Here is a 19,122-nt window from a genome sequence, read left to right as displayed (position 1 = left end):
TGCAGCCATAGCATGGAACTTAAATTATAATAAACAAAATATGAGTTATAAGCTTTCTCACAAACATAATGATTTGCATCTTGTGAATAATGCCTCTTCTATCGCAGAAAATTATAACTCCCTTGTGTGTGAGATTGCTGCAGTAGAGTTGTAATTCTTTCCCAATATTGAATTCCAGAAATAAATCCCAAAGGTTATGCTTCCAGCTAAATGGTTCCTATTATTAGCCTAGTTTGTTTATGCTCTCATAGGTTCAGTATGGTTCCCGTACAATAAATCTAAAACACAACTCTACCATCCATCAACATGCTCTAGTCCTAAAGTCCTCATTATTTCACTTTCTAGTTCCTAATGTGATGGTGACACCATCAAAATTTTTTACTCTGGCGTTAAACAGGGGAAATTCCACATACAAAAGGTGCTTCATCAACTAATCCTAAAGTGAAAAACTATGTGCCACTATGCTGACTGACAATAAGAACTTTTGTGCAGTGTAACAATGAATTTCTTTAGAAACTCCCACCTGAATGGGAACTCAAGTATCATTGATCAAAGGGATCAGGGAAATCATGTGAGCTTTCTGTTAGCATTATCATAAAATGAACATCATCGAAACATCAGCTGTATTCAAACATAATTAACCATTTACTTGTAAGCATATGAGTAATTATCACACAATTTCACATGAATTTTAAAATTCATAAATGTATTCAAGAACTGGAAAGAAGAAAAGCTCTTTATTAGAATCTGGATCATCAAATCACATTATGATTCTCAGTTACAGACTATGATGGTTGCAATAAGTTTAATTGAATATGACCATTGAATTGGAGTTATCACTAGAAGAAAAACATGCTAAGCACAACAGAGATGAAGAAGAATACAAATTCACATTTCCTTCATTTTTCATTCAAAGAGTCCAACTCCAAACCGCACTCCTTCATCCTTTTTATTCCCCTCACTTTATTTGTTTTTCATGAAGGAATGTTAAAATAAATGAATACAAAACTCTTATACCTTTCTTTCTGGGAACAAAATTATAGATTTGCCAGTTTCATCTATATATACGAACCAATATTACTGTCACAATGAGCCACACTATTGATGATGGAATCCACATCAGGGGTTATTATAGCATGCTTGTTGATCTCTGCAACAACACAGCAATGCTTCTCTGCTGTATTAATTGCTACAACATCCTGGGCAAATACGCAATCCACACCTGGGGAGACCTGCACCCATTCCAATAATCAGATGTGCTACAAAAAATGATATTTCCTCAACTACTCAATGCTAGAACTTTTTTTTTTTTTATTTGGGGGGGGGGGGGGGGGGTGTGATAATTTTCCTCATTTCTCACATCATAAAGGGTTTCACCAAGCTTGAGCTTAACTGCGCCACTCCTGTATACTAGCATTTTACCCATTTGGCCAGCTGGTAAATCTTCTACTTTACAGGTCTTCTCTACTGAAGACCTTGAGCTTTCCTTGACATCAAGGCCATCTGCTGTAGCTGATCTCTTTATCATGGGTACAGTTGGTGGTAACTGAAGAAAGAACATACTTGCCCCCATGTTTTCCTCCTGCCAACCAAACCTCAGAAGATGTGAGAAAGGAATTGAACTAGTAGGACCATTCAAAACCATAATTTCTACCAACCATTAAACCAAGATCAGCTGCCGGATTTATAGAACTTTCATCATAAGTTACAGTTTCGGAAGCCTCCCCAAATTCCTCCGCATCAAGAATTGCTACAAGAAATATGAGGGAGTAAATGCAATCATGCAAAAAAGATAAACAATCAACAAAACATATATGCACATATTATAAAAACATTTTGAAAGAAGTAGCAAAACATTCAAGCTGATAGCCAGTGCAGTTTGATCCAACTGGGAAAATACAGGCCTTGATCAATCTAAATTGGGTACAACCATTTCATTGCAATTATCTCATGCTCCTTGTGTAAACTGGTGGATTCTTTTTTTTTTTTTTTTCTCTCTCTCTTTAAAAGATGAACCTCAAAAGATACCTGGATTTCCAGCATATGGCCTCCTCAAAGGAAGAGTAACAGGATAATAACTGTAACAATCCTGCAATAGATTCAACAAATCATGAACCAGTTTGAGTAGAAAGTCAACTATATGCACATTCATACACTGAAAGAAAAAGAAAACCAGCAACTGCACATAGTAACAGAGCTTAAGATTGTTTCATGGTTTGCATACCCATGGTTCCACATATTCTTTATCTCTAAGTCCTGAAGAATAAGCATCACCTGCAAAAACAGGGCAGCATAAATCTCTTGAACACTTCATTAGTAGTAAATAATATGGCAGTTAATCCACAGATACCATACCATTGGAAGCTGAACCCTGATTTTGGTTACTTGCAGTCCCCCTTTTGGGAATACCACATGATTTCAAGCCGGTAGATGCAGCTCCAAAACCAAATGCAATTTGAGAAGCATGCACTGTTTAACAATCAACAAGTCAAAATTCATAAAAATCAACTCAACTCAACTCAACTCAAGTAAGCCTTTATCCCAAAAATTTGGGGTCGGCTATATGGATTCGCTTTCTCCACTCTGAACGATTTTGGGTTAAATCCTCAGAAATATGTAATGCTTATAGGTCATGTTGTACTACTCTCCTCCAAGTCAATTTAGGTCTACCCCTTTTTTTTCTTTCTATCCTCTAACATAATGTGCTCTACTTGTCTAACTGGAGCCTCAGTATGTCTACGCTTCACATGACTAAACCACCTCAATCTCCCTTCTCTCAACTTATCTTCAATTGGCACCAAACAAGTCAAAATTCATATTGTAAAATATTTTCGTGTAGAGATCATATATGATGAATCCAAAATTCCACTGTTTTTATTACAATTCATGGTACAGAATAAGTTATCCACATGTCCTCCAGAAAATGTCATAATTGCCAGCATTATCCTGGCGTCAATAGATAAAATCAGTTGAAACTAGTTATCAACCCTTATATATGTAGGATAAGTGCTAACATTATTGACATCAGGTCACAACTCCAGAAAAATTTAGCCCAGTTAATCAATCATGGTTCTAGACAATTTCAAAATATCAACATAATTTGTATATGGAAGCTTGCTTACATTGCACTACTATTTAATTACATTTCAGCTCCATTGCCAGTTTAGGTTTTAGAAAGGGCATTCTCTTTTTCTCATGAAGTTAAAACTTGCTCATACACATACACATAAACATGGTGTACATTTGTCTATGTAAGATATAGCTACATATCTTCTTTCAATATTCTGTGTATTCACATGTAAGCATATGGGTCTAGCTTTAGCATTTGGCAAGGAATAACAAAGCATTCAGAGAAGGGTGATAGCCTAGAGACCAATCCAAGTAACATGACATCAAGAAAATCCAAAATTAAAAGATTACAAGGATGAAGCAGAAAGACATGTGAGCCCCCATGGAAGGGTTTTCAACCAATACTTACCAGATGCGGTAGTAGAGCATGGACCTTTGAGGCGGGGATTGGAAGTGGAATCAAAACCAAATAAGCAATTGTCCAATTTCTCAATGAATTAAACAATGTCAATACATATTTATGGCACCAATTTTATTTTTGTTGATTCTAAACTTCCACTTCAAGGTTTTTTTTATCCGAATATTTTATGAGAAACAAAGGTAATTCTGAAGCATTATTTTTGTCGAGAAAAGATTTAAGCATAGACTTCAAATTTAATCCATTAAAGATTTAAGCATAGACTTCAAATTTTATTTTTGTTGATTCTAAACTTCCACTTCAAGTTTTTTTTTTTTATCTGAATATTTTATGAGAAACAAAGGTAATCTTGAAGCATTATTTTTGTCTAGAAAAGATTTAAGCATAGACTTCAAATTTAAACAAAGGTATTCTAAAATTATCAAGATATTCATACATTAAAGAAGCCAACTAGCATCTGGCCGCAATGTGCAATGCCTGGTGGAACAATAAAAGTGAGGAGTATCTTACAACTAAAATAATCACAACTCTTTTGCGAAATTTAATAGTTTAAAATGCTCAGCAATATATAAAGAAACGTCCAGGGTTATGGAATGAATTCAATGAGGTATTTAACTATATAATTTTTCTTAATTTTGTATTCTGTTTGGTACCTCAATCATGAGATTGATTCTATGTATAGTTCCAATGTTTAAGCTAGTTACTGCAGATCAATTGCAGCAACAATATGACTGAAACAACAACAGACATTGTTTTCATTCTTTCTTTCTTTCTTCTTTTTCTTTTCTTTGAACAAGTACAGAGAGAACATGAACATCAGCGAACTACATCATCTACATAAACAAATTGCAAAATTAAGGTGCTAAGTAAATTCAATTAAACAAAGAGGAAGAACGAACTAGTTCTAATCTCAGTCCAAGAGCATTACCTTTCTTTTCAACTTTAGGCGTTGCCTTCATGGACCTTTCCTATTTAAGGGGTAGAAAAGCCAAAAAATAAGAAATGACAGCAACATAAAATTGAATCAGATGTTTCACTAATTCATTAAAAAAAAAAAAAGAGAATAATAGCAAATTGATAACAAGGCATACCTGGAAATGTTTCATCAAATTCATTGCCTGAGCAGCATCAACATCCTCAGCCTTCTCGCTGCAAACAGTGATAGGAAGAACACAAAAGTTAGAAAGGTTAAGGAAATTAAGTCAACATATGTCAAGAGCATTGCCAGTCAACTAAAAAAGGCAATTACCTTTTAACTTCAGGCTTTGGTGCCCGGCGTGGGGGTGCTTTAGGCACAAATTTATGCTGCAACATATCAAACATCACTCGCATACTTCGTATAAACACTCTTCATTTGGGTATCATCAAAAGACAAATGAGTATTGAAGCAAACCTTCCTAGGGGGATTTTGAGGAGGCTTTGACTCCATTAGAATTGAACTCGTAAACTTCTAGCAAAAATGAGAATATATTTAAGTAACCTGTAAATCCATGCTTGTTAATCATACAAACGAGAGATAATATAGCTAAACAAACTTGAATGTCAATTCTAACAACTACCCTACTCATTGCTTTTTAATTAACAAGAAACTATCAAAAGCTATATTGAACATAGCAAATCCCATTAAAGGTAGGCATTATCTAATACACAAACACACACAAGGAGTGGTTATGGGCACAATCTGGTAAGTAGAATCATCACTTTCAATCCTCATTATAACAGATGATAGACGAAGAAGAGGTTACAAGAGGCAGGGTAGAGTAACAGAACCTGTGTTCAGATGGCTGGTTTGATGAGAAGCAGAGTAGCCAATGGGGAATCGTATGGAGAGAAACGAGAAAACGGCCAGCCAGAACTCAAGTCGCTATCAACCCTTACAGTTTTACTATCAAAAACCTAAGCGCGCCCTGTTGCGCCGTCGGAGTTTGGGTTTGGCCCAATATGTACGCTTATAATTATGATTAATAATTATAATCTTAAAATTAATTTTTAAAATTTAAAATATAAAATAAAATGAAAGATTTTATTTCATTAGTTTATAAAAATTGCAAAAATATAAAATATTTGAAATTTTTATTTTAACTTATCTCTTATCCTCCTTTAATTATAAGTTAAATAAAATATTCAAATTTAAAATATTAAATAAAACTTTTAATTCAATTATAAAAGTTAGAAGGAGACTGAGATTTAAAAGACAATATATATATATATATATATATATATATATATGAAAGCTAAGAATTGACATCTGACACTTTAATTGGCATTTAACATAATTAATAAATAATAAATTTAAATTTGACTTTAATTTATCTTTTCCTCATTACAATTATAACAAATACTATTAAATAATGTTTAAATAATAATTTTATTAAGAAAATAAAATATTTAAAATTTAAAAAAATTAGGATTTTTGAAATTTAAGTTTTATATTTTTTAATTGTAATTTTAATTAATACAATTAGATTACGTTTAACTAAATAATTTTATCTTAAAATATATAATTATTAAAATTTAAAATATAAAATAAAATGAAAGATACTATTAGATAATGTTTAAATAGCAATTTTATTTAAAAGTATAAGATATTTTGAATTTAAAAAAGATAGAACACTTGAAATTTAATTTTTATAAATTATATATATCTATATTTAAAGGTTTTGATGGTAAAAAAATTAATTTTTTAATAAATTTTAAAATATATATAATTTTTTAAAATTAAATTTATAAAAGTTTTTCTTTTAGATTTTTAGTTTATTAGGTGAGAATAAAATATTATAAATTAATTTTGTACATCGCAAATTATAGTTTAAAATCAATTTAAAAGAATAATATAAAATATTCATACGAAATATTTGAACTTTAATTTTTATATATTATATATATTTATATTTAAAGGTTTTGATGGTAAAAAATTTTATTTAAAATTTTAAAAATATTAAATATTTTAATTTTTTAAAAGTCAAATTAGTTTTATATGATATAATCAATGATATATATATATATATACTTGATAAAATTAAAAAAAAAATATTGAAAATTTAAAATAGTTGAAATTTCATTTTAAAAGTGAAATTGAAGGATTATAAATCTTTTAAATACTCAATTACTCATTAAAAAAACCCAAAATTTTACAATTGTATCAACACCATTAATTAATATCTGGTATAATTTAAAAAAAATTTAAAAATATAAAATATTTAAAATTTTATTTAAATTTATTTTTAATTATTAGTGTACATAAAATATTTAAAAATTAAAAAATATAAAACATTTGAAATTTAATTTTAAAATTGAATTTAGTTTTATCAAAATCAAATTAAATCAATTAAATCAGTTTTTAAAAAAAAATTCAAAATCAACCAAATCTACTTATCTAATAAGGAAACTATCAGTTCAAGTTATTTTGATTTAAACAAAATATTATAAAATTAACATGTATTGATGTGCAAATTAATATAATGATTAAACTTTTTGTAATATATAAAAAATAAATATTTTAATTAGTTGAGATTCATTTGATTTAGGTTAAAACACCTCATTAATCAACATTTGACATGATTAAAAAATATTAATTTAAAATTTTAAATTATTATCATGCAACTAATTAGATAAATGAGTCAAATAAAATTTTATATATGCATGAGTTTTACACTTTGATATGGTCCTTAAAAATTAAAAATCAAATTAAATTATAAATTAATTTATTTATTTTGTCCAGCAAAAAAGAAAGATCTAAAGAATTAAATTAAATCTCCATAATCAAATTAGTTTTGATTTGATTTGGATTGATGGTTTAAATCAATTATGTACAGAAAATTATTATTTAATTTTTATATTTTAATAAAATTAATTATTTGATTATTGTACTTTAAAAGTATATTATTTAATCTTATATTTTACTTCTATTGAAATTTTTAGTCTATTCATCAAATTTTTTGTTATTCAATGAATTTTAGTATTAATAAAATTACTATTTAGTCTTTTTATTTTAGTAAAATTAATTAGTTAGTTTTTATATTTTGAAAAATATTATTATTTAGTCTCTGTATTTTAGTGAAACTAATTAGTGGTAGTTAAATTTCAAAAAATATATTTTTGGATAAAAATAAAAAATTTATTGTGTTGATACTAAATCTAAGTTTGTTTCTTTTTAAACAAAAAATTGTTTAAGTATTTTCATTTAATTTTTTAGACATAATTTTTATATTTTGAATAAATACAATTTTTCTGAATTATTGCCTTAATTATTTGGAAATTCAAAACAAATGATTAACATCTTTGCACAAACATCTTATATTATTTTCTATCAAAAAATTAGAAAAAAATATAAAGAGAATGACAAAGAGAAGAGTGTGGGTGTACAAAGAAATAAATATAAATAAAGAAAAATAAAGGGAAGAGGGTCATGTGGTTTTGATGTAAAAAAATGATTAGAGAGATTGAGATAATAAAAGCAAATTATATGACTAATTAATATAGAATCAATTAATTAGTTTTACTAAAATAAATAGACTAAATAATAATTTGATCGACATTAACTAATTAAAAAATTGAGGAAAAAACTAAACAATTTAACAAATTAAAGATAGAGAAACTAAATAATATATTTTTCAAAATATTAGTTTCATTAAAAATATATGAAATAAATAATAATTTTTTTAAAGTATTAAAAATAGATTTAGACTGAGTTTGTTTTGTAGAAAATATTTTTAATCTTTTTAATATTTGAGAAATTAAGAAATGAATCAACTATAAAATATATTTTTCATATCCAAAAGGAAAACTAAGTTATTTTTAAAGAAAATGACTTTCTTTATTTAAAAGATAAAAACATTTTCTAAATTTTGACAATATCATTAAGGTGTGGAAGTGCTTATATATGTATACTATAAATACACACAATTACTTTAATATTACAATCTAATAATAAAAAATATTTTAATGAAATACATTTTCTTATAAAATAATTTCCATTGAAAAACTATTTTCATATATAAGTTATTTTTCAATAAAATAAACAGTATATGTTATTTTTCAATATATAAGTTATTTTTATAAGTTATTTTTATAAACTATATGAAAATAAACTATTTTCATATATAAGTTATTTTTCAATATATAAGTTATTTTTTATAAATTTTCCTTTTTATTTTTACTTTTGATGATAATAAAATAAATACATAAATTGTATATTTTTATCCTCATTAGATAATTGGGGGGAAAAAATTAAATGCTTGAATTTTTAAGTTTAGAGTTTTAGGACTATTTAAATTTATAAGACTATTAATAAACTATGGGTATCACGAAGACTAAAACTTATATAATAATAATAATAATAATAATAATAATAATTATTATTATTATTATTATATAAGTTTTAGTCTTATTATTATTATTATTATTATTATTATTATTATTATTATTATTATTAGTACAGTTATTTTACGGTTTAAGATAATTATATTCTTAATGAATTTTAATATAATAATAAATTATAATTATTAAATTCTTTAATACTTTCTTTTAAATTGTATTAAAAATAAAAATAATTATATTTTAAAATTATAAATTTAAAAAAAATTATAGTGTTATAAAAATTATATATTGTAGATCGATTGATAGATTATAGATATATATTAAACTTCTAAAAATTTAATGAAGATTCATCTTCAAAATCTTACAGAGGCTTAAACCTCAATTTCAATTTTAAAAATTTTTAATTTTTTGTTTAAATTAATTTAAAATTTTCAATTTAAACTTAAATTAATCTAAAAATAAAAAAATAAGAAGTTTAACTTCTTATTTTTGGATTAAATAAAAAATTTAGCAAAAATTAAAAATTTGAATTTTTTAATTTTTAGTTTTAATAAAAAATAAAAAAATTTAGCCTATAAATTTTAATTTTTAACTAAATTAAGTTTAAATTAAAATCCTAATTTAATTTAAATAAAAAATTAAAAATAAAATAAATTAAACTTTCTCAATAAATATAAAGACAAAAATTAAATATTTTACTAAATATAATGTGAATAAATACTATACTACAAAAATCTAATTCTGCGTTAACTCATGCTCTCTCCCACGAAAAATTATATTATATAATGAAATAGTGATATGACGTTAGCACCTCTTCTCTCACAGACTTAATGCCTTCTCCTATTTGGATAAATTTTTTGTGCCATCTATTACTAAAACTGAGCTCACTAAATTAAATTTTATTTTAGATTTTATTTAATCAATGTTGGTCTCATATTGAATAAATTAAACGTAAATCAATAAATTTTAATTTATTAATTTTAAAAATGAGATATATTAATTTGCTTTATTTTTAGCTAATGAATCAAATTAGCTAATAGCGTAATGAAAAATAAGTAGAAATTTGCTCTATTTTCGGTCAATGGATTCAAATTGAATTTAAAATTTTAAAATACTAAGAAAACAATATAGTAAATTTTAAAATTTAAAACCTCAATAGATATTTGACTTAATTTATTAAAATTAATTTATAAATACTTAGTACTTATGACGTAATATAATCTAAACAATGCGTAAATTTTTAATTAATTACGCGTATAATTGAAGTACTTATAAGTGGATGAGAAGTCTTGGCAAAAAAGAATTTATAAATACAATTATTGTTAAAATTAATAAAAAGTATATTAAATGAGATATGTTAGGATTTTAAAATTCAATGGCAAAATACTTGATAAAACTAGCCGATAAGCATATAGTTTATAAGTATCAAAATAAAAATGAATTTTCTAATTTATTTTTATTAACTTAGGCTCCGTTTATTTCACGGAAAATGATTTGTATATTTTCGTTATTTGATTGTAATATTAAATTAATGATATTTATTTATTTCATATATGTATAAATATGTTTACATTTTAATAAGATTTGTAAAGTTTAGAAAACGGAAAATGACTTTCTCTTTTAAAAAATAAAAGTAATTTTCCTTCAAAATGACATAGTTTTCCTTTGACTAAAAAAATATTTTCAAAAGTAATTTTTCAATAACCAATTTTTTTGAGTACCCCCAAATATAAGAAAATATGAAAAATATTTTTCAGAAAAATATTTTCTGTGAAACAAACGGAGCCTTATACCTTAATTTATAAGTCCAAAAAATATTATAAATAAATACTTCTGATATTTTTTATAAACTGGTTTGATCATCTTATAAATTAAGAAATTTCTTATCTATGCCTAGGCGTAAAAACACCCAAAAAATAAAGAATCACATTCATAAATTTTAAAATGGGACAATCGTGATTTGAATTAAAATAGCAACTAATGATTGGATGAGTGTATACATCCGAGTATAGGCAATAATTACTCTATAAGTTCATACAAACACCCTTACTCTTGTCCATTTAGAATTTAATAGTTTAAACAAAACTAATATGACAGTCATGAGCCTCAACATTTCACAGGCAATGTATCCTTTTCTGATACAAAGGTCATAGGGGATGCAGGATTCATTTTGAAACAGAAATGTCTTGAAACTCAAGAAAGAATTGTTTATTTCTTGAAGCAAAGGAGGACAGTACAGGGCAAACAAAGAACCTTCAACTTTATTTCTTGAAGGGTATCCTCTGATTTGATAATAGAAAGCCCTTGAAGTGTCTTGACTTGATCAACCAAGGAAGAATTGTTTCATTATGAAGAAAACTATGAAACAAAATCCTTTGCATGGCAATTGTCTGTTTATAAATAGACAACATGTATAAGCATGCTTAACCAATACATATAGTTTTATTCATACGTTTTACAGCGTGCTACTGTTGGCCACAAAAGTGAAAGAAAAACAAAGCAAATTAAAGAGCAATAGAAATGGCTGCAAGGACACCAACAGGAGGATTAACTGCTATTCAGTATGAGGATTTTAAGCCCAAATCCGAATTTAAGGAAGAAGAAGGAGCTAATATATTACTTTTACATCTTCCTGCTGGTGAGTTTAATTATCACACCTCCTAATAATTCATTCATAAGCTTTTATTTACTGGTTTGTGGAAAATATTTGTTGAGAATATAATTAATTTTCTGCTGTTAAGTTACCATATGAAAAATTAAATATAACTTATTTTTTAGAATTTGGAGTTCGTAAATTGAAAAATATTAAATTGCTTTTAAATAAAAATAAAAAATTTTCATGTTTCTGCGTTTGTTGAATAAAAAAATGCAAGAAATAATAAATTTCTGCATACTTTTCTGCAGATTTTCATAAGGAGCAAATCAAGATCAAGTACGTGCGTTCGTCGAGTTCGATAAGAGTTGTTGGTGAGCGACCGATCAGTGGTAACAAATGGAGTAGGTTCAACGAAGCATTTCCCGTTTCTCAAAATTGTGATGTGCAGACAATTCAGGCCAAGCTCCTAAATGGAGTTCTTACCATTACAATGCCAAAACCCACCATCGAGCAACCTCCAATCCCTCAGAAACCTATTTCCACAAGCACTGGTAATGAAGGAAAGGATAAGACACTGACTCCTCTGGAAGCCAGAACAGAGGAGAAGATGAAAAAGCAAACAGATGGTAAATTTGAACAGAAGCCAAATGAAGATTTCTTTGCTGAGAAAGTGAAGGATGTGAAAAATGCGGCTGCTGCTGCAAAGAAGATTGTGATGGAGCTGAAAGAAGAGAGGCAATCTCTGGTGAATATAGGTGTGGCAGTTTTAGTGATTGCAGCACTTGGAACTTATATCTATTACACCTTTGGATCATCCAGAAATTCCAAGGACTAGTATATATATATATCCAGAAATTTTATATTATCAAGTTATTTGTTTAATGATAAAGAGTCTCATGGCAATTCAAAAAAAAAAAAATTAATATTTTTATCATAAATTCTTACTCAGTGTGAGAGATTTGTTTTCAATTTCGTTTTTTATTTTTTTTTTATTTTTAATTTAATTATAAAGGTCTATAATTGTTTATTTAATTGATATACTCACAATTTTTATTAACTTATGCTTATAATAATATAATTTAATAATTCCAAAATATTTTTATAAAAAACGTTTATCATAATTTCTGATTCTATGATATATTTTGTGTTGACATATTAAATACAAGTTTAGCATATAAAAAATAAATATTAATTTAACTTAAAAAATTAAATTTATTTTCTTCAAAGCGATAGAATATAATTATTGAAAAACCTAATATCATGAGCCAATTTTTATAAAATATGAGTTTATCATTTTTATTTTTTAAAAAATAAATTAAAATTATACATAAATTATTAGATTAATTATAACATATGATTGTTTATAAAATATACTTAAATTAAATATAAAATAATTTATAAATGAATATTAATATTAAAATTAAATATTTTAATTTAAATAATTAAAAACACTAATAAAAATATATAAATAAATAAATAAACTGTTATTTAAAAAAAAGTGCGGCTTTCCTTCGTGCTCCTATTGATAAATTTTGATAATCGTTCTTGAATTTATATAATTATAATATTATAATTATTAAATTTAAAAATACAATATAAAACTCTTTCGACTTTCAAATTTTATACATTAAAATTTTTTTAACCTTCGATAACTAATTTTTATTTAAATGTAACTGATTTTTACTTAAACGTTGACCTAGTCAGCTTCAGCATAAAGCTTAATTATTATTTATCTTTTTTTTTTCTCAAATCATATGTAAATTGAATTATTTTATTTTTATAAACAAATAATTTTTTATATATATAGAGAATAATTTTATATTTTATATAAAAAAATTAAAAAATTAATAATTAAAAATTAAAAAAATTAAAATAAATAAAATTTAATAATCGGATCCATTCCATCAGCATTTAAATGAAAAAATAATAATTAAAAGTAAAAAAAATTTACTATAAAATTTAGAAGAATTTAAAAGTTGGAGAGTGCATATTACATTTTAAAATGAAAGGATTATACTATAAATTCAGACAGTTGTTATCCACTCTCTGCTTCTTTGACGCCATTCTACCGCCAAAAGCCCAAAAGAACCAGCAGGCAAAGAAAGCACGATAGGATTTTGCTTTCTTTTTCAATTAATTTTTTGTATTTCGATTGAGAACCATAAATGGTATCTGTGTACATTCCAGTGCAGAACTCGGAGGAGGAGGTCAGGTGGCTCTGTATCAGCTCCCTAAAGAAGCTTGATATTCTCGACATTCTTAAAGCCGAGCAAGCTCCTCTCGATCTCTGGCTTATCATCGCAGTTAGTTCTTTTCTTTTCGGTGTCCTTTTCGTTCAATTTGTCATCTACAATTAGCGGTTAATCGCGAATTTCCATTTAGAACTGACATTGACAAAACTAAGGGCACTGAAATAATAATTTCTAGGGTACTTGAATTATTCATTTTGCTTAGTTACACCATTTTAGTTTAGTATGCTGTTGCTTTCCTTTTTGGAGAAATTATTTATTTATTTATTTAAATTTGCTGGTGATGTGGTTGCTGTTCAGAGGGAGCAATTTAAACAAGGAAAACTCGGTCAAAGCATCTGAGCTGGTATTTCAGATAATCTGATAAATGGTTTGTTTCTTTTTTTCAAAAAAAAAAATTATTGCAGAAATTGATGAATGTTATGCTGATGTTGGATATGAAAGAATTGCCATTAATGTGTACATTAAATGCTTTAGGGGCTTATTATATCTATCTTGGAAAATCGAGACCAAACAGAGAGAAAAAGAGGAATATTTTATAAAAAAATCTCTGTTATCAAATATGACTGAATAAGTGATCAGACAGGTACCTTGTACTTGCATATTTGTTTAAAATGATTACAAATCCTTGTTAGAACTTTACTCCCATTTCATTCTTTTCATTTGGTTGTCTTTGTGTACAATGTTCAGTGCTTGACTCTTTATATGATTAACTCGAGTTGCTATATCTCCATTTCATGTATGGCTCAGAAATATGGATCATTGAATTCTTGGTTGCGTGTTACCTGAATCTGTTTTCACGTTTATTATTGTTGTTTTGGATTGCAAGTAGCAATGAATTATTTTGTGTTCTTTCTTTTATCTGACTGTGACATAAAAAATGCAGCACTTCTGAATCCTGAATGGACTACTAGAAGTGTGGAAACCAATTTTTTCACCTCTGTACTACTAATATATTAAATCATGCTTTGATGGTTGGTGTCTCTGAAGAATCTACATTATCAAACCCTTGGTTGCAAGCTATTACTCAATTTTAGGGAGCCTTCTTCTGTGTTGTGGCCCGCATACTTACTGAAGACTTTAAGATCATGTTGTGATTTTCTACACATTACAGGTCAGCTATTACTGGCCAAAGGTGAATTAGAACAGGCACCTAATGCATTTAAGATCGTTCTAGAGGGAGACTGTGATAATGTATCTGCCCTTTTGGGTCAGGTATATTAAATCTTCTCTATATTCAATTGATTCTGTTAGTGATTGTATATAGGTCATTATTGTTTGTCCAGAAAACTTGCTTTGCTCTCTACTGTAAATTTTGTTGTAATGCCCTGTAGAGATGGATGATGGTTGCATTGTTTCCTTTTACAGCAAGTTTTTCTCTTGATAAAATTCCTTCTGTTTCTCTAACTTGACACCTTTTAGTTTTTTGGCTTATTTTTCAACCCAACTTTGTTCGGTAAATGCTTATGTTCATCATTCTTTGATTGCATTACTTTCCTATATAATGCTATTCCATCTAAGGCTATCTTGTCTGCTTAGCTACATTCCAAATATATTTGGCATAGGCATAAAATTGATACTTATTGTGTCTAACATGGTAAAGACTAATGAGTTAGTTCTGTGAAACGTACAAGGTTTGTTATTTTCACCTTATTGTTTGCCATCCATGCTACTTTTTTTTTTAATACATTTCATTTGTATTCTGAAGACGAGTTGATAGGAGCCGTGAGAAATCTTGTCATCTGACATAATTTTTCTAGTTTGTGATTAACTTGCTATTTTGACATTTGGTAAAAGGGCATTGCAAGTGTATCCTAATTGTCCTGGAGCTGTAAGGCCTGGTATAGGTCACTGCCACTATAAATTGGGCCATTTTAAAAAAGCATGGCAAGCATTTGAACAGATTTTGCAGGCAAGTGATGTGATCTGGTGTACATGCATTGGAATTATGGTTACCAACTGTATAAATTGCACGCATCGAACTGATGCTGGTATCCATATATTTCCTGATTTTGTATAATACAGTTAGATCCAGAAAATGCTGCAGCTCTTGTAGCACTTGCAGTTTTGGATTTGCAAACAAATGAAGGTCAGCTAATGATAACTTTTCGTTTTTTGTTTGTCCACAATAATTTCTTATTTGAGCAGACTTATTCTGATACTTCACAACTGTTGGAATAAGGAGAGATGGAAAAAATGCAAAAAGCTTTTGAGATATATCCCTACTGTGCAATGGCACTGAACCATCTATCGATCACTTTTACTTCACTGGTCAACATTTTTAAGTTAAGCAACTGACTTAAACTGCCCTAGTTGTGACTAATCATGGACCAACAAAGTCACGCTCTTGCTAGTTGCTACAATTTAGCACACTCTTGCCACAGCAAGGTTCGGAAGCTATCCACGTTTTTATAATTGAAATAAAGTGTATTCCTATTTTATTATGGCCAAAAACTTTGTTGGGAGGTGGAGGAAATGGTTTCCATTGTGTTATTCTCTTGCTTGTTTTCTTTTTATGTGCTTGCATGTGCACACGTGCTTAAATTAGATTTTGATTTTACGGAGAATCAAAGAGATGCAAGATAAGCCAAACTGTCTGAAGGCACTCTATGACACACTCTTGCTGTTGGAAGTTCATGATATGTGCAGCAGTCTAAATGCGTTGCAAAATTGCTATGTGAATACTTAATCACAAATTTTTAATGGTGGCACTGATTGCAATAGGATACCTGACATGTTATAGATTATTATGGGAGGTTTATTAATTCTGTTGGTGTTAAGTCTGCTGATATTAGTGATTCATTACTGTCTGTCTTTCAGTGTTAGCATCAGTTAATCATCATTCAAAGTGAAATTGGGATATTCTTTAATTTGAATTATGTTTTATTCTAGTCATTAATTTTGCATTTTGAGCTCTAGTTGTTCAAAATGGAATATTTTCCTTCATTTGCTAGCTGAAATTTGTCTTATTTCTTGGGAGAGGCCTGCTCCTTCATCAAGTAGGAGGTGGCGGGCTTGGTCAGAATCTGATGATGATGAGGTATTAGAGAGGAAACCACAGGCCAGTCCTGTCGGAGAAAATTCTACTGAGCTGCAAGAGAGCGATGTAGAATTCAGAGAGGATGTTGACATTTGACAAGGAACATGGGAATGCTTCTGTGGATGATGAGGATTGATATCAAAGATTTTTCAAACTTAGCAATAGGAACCAATTTATCCTGCTAAACTTGAAATTTGTCCATTTAAACAGAAACAAAGGGAAATGTAACAAATGCTAGACTTCAAGGGGCAGTGGAATTGAGTGGCGGGTGTCGATGTCCCCACGGGCTTTGGAGATAAAGCTTTGGGATCTCGATGCTATAAATGCTCTTGAATTCAAGGCTTGAAGATAATAGAGTTGCTTGTTTTCAAAGACTGAGACAAAGGTATTTTGTTTTACTTTTCCCCTTCTCTCTCTCTCCGTGTGTGTCTCTGGAGTGGTTACTGACAGAAGCAGAGAGTCAGATATTTTCATGGGTGGGTGGGTGATGGCCTGATGGGTGAGAGGATTAAAAAGTGTACTGTATGGACGTGCTTCTTTACTGGCTACTGATTCGGTGGAAAAGCCTTTTAAGTCATGTCTCTAAACTCTCTTTTTCTGAGGCAGCCAGACCCACGCTCACCCCACCAATTGCACCAGAAGCTTCAGAACAGATGCAGACTAATGCTTTGTTTGCAATGGCTTTTACCTGACCTGATCCCTTCTGCTCAGTTGGCTTCAGTTTCCATGACTAAAATGCCCCTTTTCTCATTTCGTTGCCCAACCGAAACACTTTCTCGACAACAGGTATTTGTTTTGCGCCATTTTTTACCGTGTCAACTGGAGTTTTATGTGGGAAATGTATCTGAAAATTTCATCCACCGTTATTGAAAAAGTACTTTCATAACAATATCATTTTTAAACATCAATTTGTATAAAAAAAAATTTGATAAATTTTACAAAGGGTTACTAAACTAATTACTGAATGTATTGTGGCCACAAGATAAATTTATTATAAGAAAAAATTATTATTTAGTTTATTTATTTTTAATAAAATTAACTATTTGATCATTTTATTTTAAAAAATATTTTAGGAAAGGAGAAAAATAGGAAAAAAAATTTTACAAAAGGGACTCAATACCTAAACTCTCATCTATGGAGGAGAATTTGTGAGAAAAATAGATTGGGACTTAAACCCTAAACTGAAATGAAGAAGGAGAATATGGTTGAAAAATAGTTTTGGAACACAATCTCTAGAAGAATATGGGAGAAAGTTAGTTTTGAAAATCAAGCCCTAAGTTAAAATGAAGAAAGAGAATGGCTTTGAGACTAAACCCGACGCTTTGATAACATATTAAAATCTCAAATGATAGAAAAGATAAAAGAGAAAATAATAAGAGAAGGACTTACATGATTTGGCTACCAGGAGTTTACTTGTGTATTTAACATAAAATATGAAAGATACAAGATATATATGTTATTCTATCAATAAACCATAAATTGCTAAAGCAATTGATTATTTTTTTTAATAATTATGAGATTCTTAGATATGAGACATCCCTTGAATTAAAATAAAAGGTAAATATCATCAATTCCACTAGACACGACGAGTTTCAACCAGATTAGATAATTCCAAATTGCATAAGTCGACATTTATAGTTTCAACTTGAATCAAAAGCCATCTTCGACACTAAAAACCACCACGTTTGTGGATTAGATAAATTCCAAAGTGTCGAAGGTGCATAGAAAACCTCCACGTTGGCCGCTTTCACCCTAACTTAGGAATTTGTTTTCCATTCATCCTAGAGTGGGAAATATTTTCCCATTAACCCTGTTTTGGAACCTTGCCCTTTACCCCGACTTTTACCTCCTCCCCTTCCCCAGTCCTCCTCTCCTAACACACAACCACCCCACCCCCCACCCCGCGCCCCCCCTTCCCCCGCCGGGCGCCCCGCCACAAGTTCTTTCTTCTGTCAGAAGCCAACCAATTGTCCTTGCTCCACACCGGCAATGTAAGGGGACACCGGTGACTCTAGATGATTGCCATGTCCACCAAATGATGGCAAGAGGTAGAACACTGAAGGAGGAGAGAGAAGCATTGTCGGATCTTTAGGTTCAGATTTCCGGAGATCCCGACTTTGGATCTCTAGGCCATTTGCTATCTGACCAGAATTTGTGGCTCGAGTTTTAGTGGTAAATCTGCTCTCATGCTCTCATTGGATTTAAGAGATTGGAGTTGTAGCTTTACTCCTCTAGTAACAGTTAGACCTTAGTGGCTGAGATAAGTAATCAACTCCCTCTCGTATTGTATTGGAATGTTTATTTTCTCACATGGTATATTCGTACATGGTGCATAAGTAGCTTTAAATTATTTTCTTGTATGATTATTTTATGAATTATTTGAGGGTGAACGGCTGATTAGTAATTATAAAAATTATAATTATATTTAATA

General features: G+C 28.8%; 3 protein-coding genes across 17 annotated transcripts; 2 read left to right on the top strand and 1 right to left on the bottom strand.

Moving 5' to 3' along the window:
- Positions 1-871: 871 nt before the first annotated feature.
- On the bottom strand, positions 872-5,409 carry LOC110634480 (DNA-directed RNA polymerase III subunit rpc4). 3 transcript variants are annotated; one of them, XM_058145945.1, is made up of 11 exons: positions 5,258-5,409; positions 4,881-4,934; positions 4,737-4,792; positions 4,579-4,636; positions 4,416-4,455; positions 2,356-2,469; positions 2,225-2,274; positions 2,029-2,089; positions 1,659-1,750; positions 1,361-1,582; positions 872-1,232 (listed from the first exon to the last, which is right to left on the bottom strand). In XM_058145945.1, exons 2-11 carry the CDS (start codon positions 4,914-4,916, stop codon positions 1,059-1,061), a joined length of 903 nt encoding a protein of 300 aa, XP_058001928.1. In that variant the 5' UTR covers positions 4,917-4,934; positions 5,258-5,409; the 3' UTR covers positions 872-1,058. The 3 variants fall into 3 exon arrangements, with proteins under 3 accessions (XP_058001928.1, XP_058001927.1, XP_058001926.1); XM_058145944.1 differs by having other exon boundaries at positions 4,881-4,967; positions 5,258-5,405; XM_058145943.1 differs by having other exon boundaries at positions 4,881-4,937; positions 5,258-5,403.
- Positions 5,410-11,221: 5,812 nt separating this feature from the next.
- On the top strand, positions 11,222-12,339 carry LOC110650947 (inactive protein RESTRICTED TEV MOVEMENT 2). The gene is made up of 2 exons (XM_021806112.2): positions 11,222-11,444; positions 11,711-12,339. The coding sequence occupies exons 1-2, from the start codon at positions 11,327-11,329 to the stop codon at positions 12,235-12,237; spliced, it is 645 nt and encodes a 214-aa protein (XP_021661804.2). The 5' UTR covers positions 11,222-11,326; the 3' UTR covers positions 12,238-12,339.
- Positions 12,340-13,431: 1,092 nt separating this feature from the next.
- LOC110650943 (protein CTR9 homolog) lies at positions 13,432-19,122 on the top strand. Of its 13 annotated transcripts, none has more exons than XM_021806106.2 (6): positions 13,432-13,705; positions 13,952-13,997; positions 14,766-14,866; positions 15,449-15,563; positions 15,677-15,740; positions 16,606-19,122. In XM_021806106.2, exons 3-6 carry the CDS (start codon positions 14,844-14,846, stop codon positions 16,785-16,787), a joined length of 384 nt encoding a protein of 127 aa, XP_021661798.1. In that variant the 5' UTR covers positions 13,432-13,705; positions 13,952-13,997; positions 14,766-14,843; the 3' UTR covers positions 16,788-19,122. The 13 variants fall into 13 exon arrangements, 11 of the variants coding, with proteins under 11 accessions (XP_021661798.1, XP_021661797.1, XP_021661799.1 ...); XM_021806105.2 differs by having other exon boundaries at positions 13,952-14,021; XM_021806103.2 differs by having other exon boundaries at positions 13,433-13,830; positions 13,952-14,021.

Source organism: Hevea brasiliensis, chromosome 4 (assembly GCF_030052815.1).
Source record: "Hevea brasiliensis isolate MT/VB/25A 57/8 chromosome 4, ASM3005281v1, whole genome shotgun sequence".
Classification (NCBI taxonomy): Eukaryota; Viridiplantae; Streptophyta; class Magnoliopsida; order Malpighiales; family Euphorbiaceae; genus Hevea; species Hevea brasiliensis.
This window is presented reverse-complemented; position numbering and strand designations above follow the sequence as displayed.

What these genes read in the sequence shown, in the direction of transcription:
- LOC110634480 (XM_058145945.1), bottom strand. Translation starts at nt 4,916, where the DNA reads ATGGAGTCAAAGCCTCCTCAAAATCCCCCTAGGAAG. An exon ending in ATTTGATGAAACATTTCCAG is followed by an intron (nt 4,456 to 4,578) that starts GTATGCCTTGTT and finishes CCCCTTAAATAG; the next exon opens with GAAAGGTCCATGAAGGCAAC. An exon ending in AAGAATATGTGGAACCATGG is followed by an intron (nt 2,090 to 2,224) that starts GTATGCAAACCA and finishes AATCTATTGCAG; the next exon opens with GATTGTTACAGTTATTATCC.
- LOC110650947 (XM_021806112.2), top strand. Translation starts at nt 11,327, where the DNA reads ATGGCTGCAAGGACACCAACAGGAGGATTAACTGCTATTCAGTATGAG. An exon ending in ACTTTTACATCTTCCTGCTG is followed by an intron (nt 11,445 to 11,710) that starts GTGAGTTTAATT and finishes ACTTTTCTGCAG; the next exon opens with ATTTTCATAAGGAGCAAATC.
- LOC110650943 (XM_021806107.2), top strand. Translation starts at nt 14,844, where the DNA reads ATGTATCTGCCCTTTTGGGTCAG. An exon ending in TATCTGCCCTTTTGGGTCAG is followed by an intron (nt 14,867 to 15,448) that starts GTATATTAAATC and finishes ATTTGGTAAAAG; the next exon opens with GGCATTGCAAGTGTATCCTA. An exon ending in GGATTTGCAAACAAATGAAG is followed by an intron (nt 15,741 to 16,605) that starts GTCAGCTAATGA and finishes TTCATTTGCTAG; the next exon opens with CTGAAATTTGTCTTATTTCT.